Source organism: Anarrhichthys ocellatus, unplaced genomic scaffold (genome assembly GCF_004355925.1).
Source record: "Anarrhichthys ocellatus isolate YVR2014 unplaced genomic scaffold, GSC_Weel_1.0 scaffold73, whole genome shotgun sequence".
In the NCBI taxonomy this organism is placed as follows: Eukaryota; Metazoa; Chordata; class Actinopteri; order Perciformes; family Anarhichadidae; genus Anarrhichthys; species Anarrhichthys ocellatus.
In genome coordinates, this window is record NW_022280103.1 from 1,137,533 (window position 1) to 1,144,852 (window position 7,320).

General features: G+C 42.8%; 1 protein-coding gene across 1 annotated transcript in view; it reads left to right on the forward strand.

Moving 5' to 3' along the window:
• Positions 1 to 6,997, forward strand: part of snx7 (sorting nexin 7) — a 36,955-nt gene extending 29,958 nt beyond the window's left edge. Inside the window, exon 9 of the mRNA XM_031873670.1 lies at positions 3,452 to 6,997. Within this exon, the coding sequence (XP_031729530.1) occupies positions 3,452 to 3,532 (81 nt within the window). The 3' untranslated portion in view covers positions 3,533 to 6,997. The remainder of the gene's footprint in view (positions 1 to 3,451) is intronic.
• The last annotated feature ends 323 nt before the right edge of the window (positions 6,998 to 7,320 follow it).

Genomic DNA, 7,320 nt, shown 5'->3' on the forward strand with positions numbered 1-7,320 from the left:
CTTAGACTTTTGTGTTTAAAGCAGCACAATTCCTCTGTCTCCCACTTTGAAGCTTCCTCCACACATTTTTTTTTCCCTCCAAAAAAAGTGTCATGAGTCCACAAGTACTGTTTTTTTAAGGTGTTTGAAATTCTCTCTTCAGCTGATTCTTCCTGGAACTACTTTTCATGTGAACAACCAAGGGCCACCTCGTCAATGCCTTTGAGAAGAGTCTGTCTAAAAGCCTTTTCCCTGTTTGTACGATTCATTGCAGTGATACTACAAAGACACAGAGTTGACTGAGAGATCAGAGAGAGAGAGTTCACGCTGCATAGTTTGAACCCCGTAATGGTAGCTGCTTCGAGTCTGTAATGGACAAAAAGCTCACGCATAGTAGGCCTTGACTTCAAGTAAGTGACTGAATTCTGCCACTCTACTTTGTGTGTGTAAGAGAGGTGGCAGTGTGTCGCCATGCCATCTGTGTGTGTTTGGCCTGGTTCTCTGTGTTTACCTGTTGAGGACAGCAGTCAGCTGTTCAGGCCGGCTTTCCTAATGAACCCTGTAATTAGAGCTAGGTTTGTCTGCTACACCGTGTGTGTGTGTGTGTGTGTGTGTGTGTGTGTGTGTGTGTGTGTGTGTGTGTGTGTGTGTGTGTGTGTGTGTGTGTGTGTGTGTATTAACATGTAGCTGAATGAGCCTGGATTGTTTCACGTTTGCGTCTGTTCTGTAAATAAAGTTATTTTTGAGTACAGGCAGTTTTGTTTTGAAACACATATTCCTGAATCAAATTACAGGACGGTGTGAGACGAGCTGCTCTAGCTGCAGCTTCTTTAGCTCTTTATTTGCAGCGCTTAACCAGATTGCCCGGCAATAGTCAAGTTGAGACAATCCCAAGGCTTGCTTAGTGGTACTTAGTGTAAAGAAAGATTCCCCTCTCGCCAAACATGCTTGATATTTGCACTTAAATATTAGGCAGTTTAGCTAATCAAGCTACCACAACCAACGAGCTAATAGCCAAGTGTAGTTTCAAATGAAGGGAGGGGTAAGCTAGTTGTCTCAAATCACATTTAATTGGATGCATGTGTTTATATGCCAAGAGTGCAAAATTAGTTATCAAAAATGCTCATCAGACAGAAATTAGATATCATTTGATGTAAAAATGCTCGGTGGGACACGATATAGAAAATGCATATTGCTTATCCAGAGAGCTGATTGAAATCCAGAGACTCCACCTGCCAGACTAAACTGGAAATGAATGAATCCTTTTTACTTTTCTACCAGCACTTTCTGTTGTCACATTAATGTGCTACTGTACCGTCTCCATGTCCCTTGGCTTTCTCTGTAGTCTTCCTTAAAGTTTAGTTCCACATTCGGTCTGCTTTGTTAGAAACACTTTGTGGTAGATCTTTCTTCTCAAGCCAAAAGAACCAGTTCTGCTGCAAAGACGACAATTAACCCCTCGCTAAGTCCCGCCCCTCGGTGCAGACTGGCCAGTAACCGATCAGCGTCCGTCAATCATCCGACTCTGCTCCATAGACTCTCATGCGATTGTATCAGGTCTTGGATGCATTTGGAGCAAGCCATGGTTAGATGTTGGGTAATAGTGATACTCGTTTACACTGTGATCCGTAGGCTTTAGATTCTATCTCTTATCTTTTAGCCGCTGAATCAGTTTCACATCCCGGATACGTCCCTCAAACACCGTACATAGACCCTTCTGTCTGCTTCTCTCTGGAAACCAAAATTTAATTCATAGTTTCTTCAGGGAGTGCAGTCGGTTAGCTCCAGTCCTGTCTGGAAGCCAAAACCAACACCATGCTGTGGGAGGCCAAGGCCTGCTGGAGAAAAGGGAGGCCCAGGGGAGCCAGGACTGAGTGGTGCAGACTGTCAGACCCTGCTGTTGGTAAATGAGAGCTTCCCTAAAGGGATCGTCTGTGAACATTGTGACACCAATGTAATGTGACTTGTTATAACTTTAAACAGACGGAAAAGGGAAACTTGACTGAGGTTCTGCCGGGCTCCGATCTTACTCAATTGTTATTGGAGCACAGAGCCTAAAGGGGCGCGACTCAAAGGGTCAATTGTGGATTAACTTGACCAATGAATGACATTTCTGCCTCCAGCACCAGCCTGCACTGCCACAGTGCTACCAAGGTGCTGTGGGTGCTATTGAAATAACTTGGCTGTTAAATGTTAATTACTGCCTCAAAACAAACTGCTATTACCTTTGAAAAAAGCTGACTGTGCTTTATTGATGTGTGCTGACAGAGTGGAACCCCAGTTCATAGATCAGCTTTGGAGAGGCTCTGTGCCTGTTGGTGTGTGCTTGTTATTTTCACTTTCTGGCTGCATGACTTCCTGCCTCTGCTTTCTAGATAACTGCTTTTATGCCATAAAAATGTAATTCGCTTTGGCAAGTCTTCTGCAACACACACTCACACACGTCCACACTTGCATCCTCACAATGGGGCTCTCTTAGTGCCTCTGTCGGTGCAATAACGTGCTTTCACTGATGAGATGGCGAGGAAGGAAAGAAGAGCGAGGCAGTTCAAAAGGGAAAGGGGAGAGATGTTTGGAAAAGCTCTTCAGCTGACCGCCGCTTTAGAGCTCTGATGAGAACCATGATGTTTAAAGTGGAACGGTAGTGAAGAAGATGATTATCACGCAGATAATAGCCATGATGATTCTCACTTGTGAAAGTTTACAAAGCTTTTCATCTTCAACTTAAAATGTGATGTCAAGTAAATGCAAGACAACATATAACAAATAACTACGAACAAAGTCAACAAGCATCTTATGCTAATGAGGCTCTGGTCTAGAAGAAGAAAATCTAAATTTGACTTAAGGCCTTACACACCGGGGACGCGACGAATAAATGACACAAAAATGCGAAATACTTGCCTGAGAATATTATACTTCGAGAGCTCTTATTGTGAAAGTTAAGAACGGAAGTTTTAGATCTGGTATGCGCTGTCTTGGTCAAGATGGAAAGGAATTATAAAGTTTACCGTCTTGGTTTTGACTACGGAGCAGGCAGTAACCTCCGGGTTCTGCCGAGTGAAGCCGATGAAGTGTCTTAAAGCTGCATTCTCTCTACTGACCACCAGGGAGCGACTCCTCTGGTTGTATAGAAGTCTATGAGAAAATGACTCTACTTCTCTCTACACGGCGTCTCTACGTCAATCCTCCACATTGCAAATATGCTCACTTCTGTTCATTGGTTAAAAAAAAAACCATCGGTCCACAAACCAATGGGTGACGTCATGATGACTACGTCCACTTCTTATATACGATATATATGGAGCCTCTGTTGTTGTTTCATGATGATGGGCGCAACTTAACCCGTTCTGTACCACGTGTTTGGTTAATGCCTCTATAGAGTCTCACAACGACTCTATAGATTTCTAATATTGGTGATCCGAAAACCTCTGTGATGATGATGCTGATGATGATGATGCGTCTTCTTTTCCAGTGCCTGGCTGTGTGGGAGTCCTTCCTTCTGTCTCAGAGAGTGGAGCCCGGCGAGCAGAGAGATGGGGAAGACGCCTCTTAAAGTGTGGAGACGTCTCCACAGCAGACTCTCTGTTGTCTCTCCAACACATCCAAATATAGACTCTGAACCGATGCCCACTCACTCACACATGCATCATGTACGAAAAACAAGCGCTCTCTCTCTTTCTTTCTTTCTGTCTGTCTGTCTGGCCAAAGAAGTACATCCCAGCCCACCATTCCAGTGACGATTGTGCATCACTAAAACCAACACTGAGATCCAAATATCCACATTCTGGTGTTTACAGTCGACCGAGTGGTTTGCCAAAAGCTAAAAGAAGGCTCGCGGCTCTTCTGGCTCTACTCTGCTGCTTTGTTGTGCATTATTTTTGGTGGATACAGGAACTGTAGAAACCCAAACTAATAATGCAACCAGGTCTCCAGCTCCACTCCACTAATTGGAATTTTCTATCAGGAAGTTGTACTCAACTGACCAAGTAAGAGTGGTGAACTCTAGACCTCTAGTTGAAGGAGTATTGTCACTAATTGTATGCATTTGAACCATAGATGGAGGAATCGTAGATACAAATCATCATAAAATGCATATTAAACATACTTAAACTGCTTATAGCACTGTTTGTTTTTGCAGGGATCATAGTGTATTATATGCCCATAGTTTAAGTATTACATTATAATCATTTTCTTATGCATTTTTATAACTGTAATAATGCATTATAATGTGATTATCAGTTACTCTCAGTGGTCATTGGGTGCTCTAAAGGGGAACAACGGCTTTGTTTACAACAGTGATATGATTCTGGAGGCTTTATAACATGGTGTTCTATACTGCAACCTGCTCATGTGGGCGCATACATCAGGAAACCACAACGGTAAGGAGGTCACCGTCCACGGCATCTTCCGACCCACCAGCCAGACCTGCAGGACCAAACACCACCGACGGTGGATTTGACCGCCCCAGGAGGAGAGTGGAGATGGAAGCTAAGCTAACCCAGCTAAGTCCTGAGGCTATTCCACTACCCAGCATGCTCCTGGCTAATATCCAGTTGCAAGAACATAAAATGGATTAAATTAAGAATCCAGAGAAGTGGCTCCATCGTGGTGTCCCGGATCAAGCTGCGCTTGCGGGACAGAGACCAGGACCCCGGTGGGACCAGAGGAGGTGGACTCTGTTCACATCAATGATGCTCAAATGCAGTCAAAGTTGATGGACAACGTTTCCCTGTTGTTGCAATTTGAATGTGAAGATGTCGGCCATATTGACCAGAGAATATTCTATTTATATTCCTCCTGATGCAAATTCAAACATGCGCTACAGGAATGCTCTTTTGTTTTGGTTTTGTCATAGTAGCAATAGTTGCTGAGCAGCAAATAGATTTGGGCAGAACCAAAGGACGGCACTTTATAAACCATATTGGAAGAACAGAGAGGAGTCCGAGGGACAGGACACCGTCTCCCTGCTTATAGAATAGACATGAAGCAGATTCAGACAGTGACAGCATGTTTATCTAAATTCTATACTCCATTCTTACCGCCATAGCAGGCAGTTAAATGATTCAGGGATCATTTATTGTCAGATCTGTGATGACTAAAAAAGTACTTTTAACACAACTGAGTGATGAACATTTACTCTTCACGAATATATTTCACCAAAAACTCTCTAAAGACCTAATTGAGACAAATGATATATAATTCCTAAAGCAATTCTCCTTTACGTGTATATTCATACAGAGCTGTAAGCTGATTATAACACATCCGTATGTTTATAACACATAGACGGTGTTGATGGTTCCAAGGTACTTATCTGTGAATGGAGTGTGAAAGTTCATTCAATAGTTTGACAACAATGGTCCTTGGAGCTCCACTAGCTAGCTGTGAGTCCTGGTAGAAGCTAGTCAGGGACCTTTGTGTGACTGTTTTCCTCTAAAGACCAGAATGCTGTGCGGCTTTAAGACTTGATCAGCAGTCAGATAGATCAAAAAATGGCGTCTTATCTCTTTTCTTAACTTTTCCTTGACCGTGGGTATTATTGACAGACAAATGGTGCGTCGCTTTAAATGTTGCTGCCTCAAGGAATTTTGGGATTTACATCATTTCATTTCCTTTGGTGAAGGATGGTCCAGTGTTCCCTGAACTGAAGGATATAAGGGAGGAGGGATTAAAGCACCTTTCCTTGGCGTCTAGAGAGTTGGACCGGCTCTTATCACGGCTGCCACGTAGATTCTTCTGGGTCATTTCACTCATTTAGGAAAGTTCCTGAGCAAAAACGATAGCTAGACCACAGCATTGGTTTTAACAAGAGGTCGGCCGGACAATGGTCCAATCCAACAGACGTGGGCTGTTGGGAATGGAAATGATTTTTGGGCACAACATCTCATTTATTCGACAACTTCTACGATGTGTTCCGTGGCATTGACAGTGAACCTGAAACCGCTCCTCCTGTCCATGTGACCTCCGGCTAGACACTGAACCCCAAATTGCTCCCGTCGGCGTACGGATGGGTGTAGTTGTGAAACCCTGATAACATTCAGCAACATGGAGGGCTGGATGAAGTGCAAACACCGACACAGAGCACACGTGGTGTCTTTATACCACATTGTTTTTTCTACATTGGATGTTCGTGTTTTAACCAAGTCACAGCAGGAACCTCTGATCGCCTCATCTGAAGCAGTGAGCATCTCTAATATTCTGATTCTTGCACAAGTCAATGATCAAACTCTCTCATTCAAAATATGATTGAATAGAAACGCCTTTGTCTGTATGTTCTCTTTTATGTACTGAAGTGGAGTCAGAGTAGACAATAAAACATAAACTCATAACACAAAGTTGCTGAAGAAATGCATTGAACATGACACACAGATGTCTACATCCATCTGAAGCCACGTCCAGGCCAACATGTAAGACCAGAATGCCATGAATCACACAGGACCGGTCTCCTGTAGAGCTTTGAGCAGAGGAGCCTCAAAAGCTTCATGAAACAATAATTCAGAATGTTTGGTTGTTTGTGCCGATGAGAGATTTCACGTTGACTCGTCTGCAACGTCTCTGTAACAGAATGCTTGAATAATCTTTTTGTACTGATATCGTACTGATATCTTTGTCTCTTTATTGCTTTTAGCATTTTTGAATATGTGAAAGAAAAAGTATGAATAAAATGGATTTTGAGATGTTGAGATAATAAAGACGAGGCCTCACTATACACTGTTTCACTTCCTGTTTGTAGACTGTAAAGTTTTGTTGCTCACACCTCTGACACCGGGGAAGAACTGGATAAACAACCTGCAAAAAAGCAAATGTTTTAAGCAAAGTGTCTCGCACAGCTGTGCCGGTCGGCAGGCCTAATCCTGAATGCAGCGGTTATGTTCATTATTCCTCCTCCGTGACAGCGGATGGATTGAAACGTCTTTTTAGGAGAATGTTTTTAGAGCACACATGATTATCGCTCCAGTGCTGAACTGAAAAGGCTCGCTTTTCCTTTTTTTTTATATAAATAAAAAGGTTTATGCCGTAAGGGGGGAAATGGTTTGAGTTTTGCTTCACACAAAAATGTAGTTTATCCTTTTCAAGTGCAGAAGATTTGCTCCTCAGATTGAAGAGCAGTTAAGTGAAACACTTGTCATTGTGTCCTTACGTTTCCACCTCATTGTTCTTAAACTTCCAGCCTGTTTCTAAACTGAATGCAGAGTTTAAAAGTATCTCAAAAACATACAAGAGCTGAAATAGATTCAGTTTAACATCGGTTCAAAGAGTGATGAGCAACATTAGCATTCATTGTAAGTTTCTGGTCATCTGATAATTGTGAGGTGGATCAGTGCACGTGTAGGAACACATTTC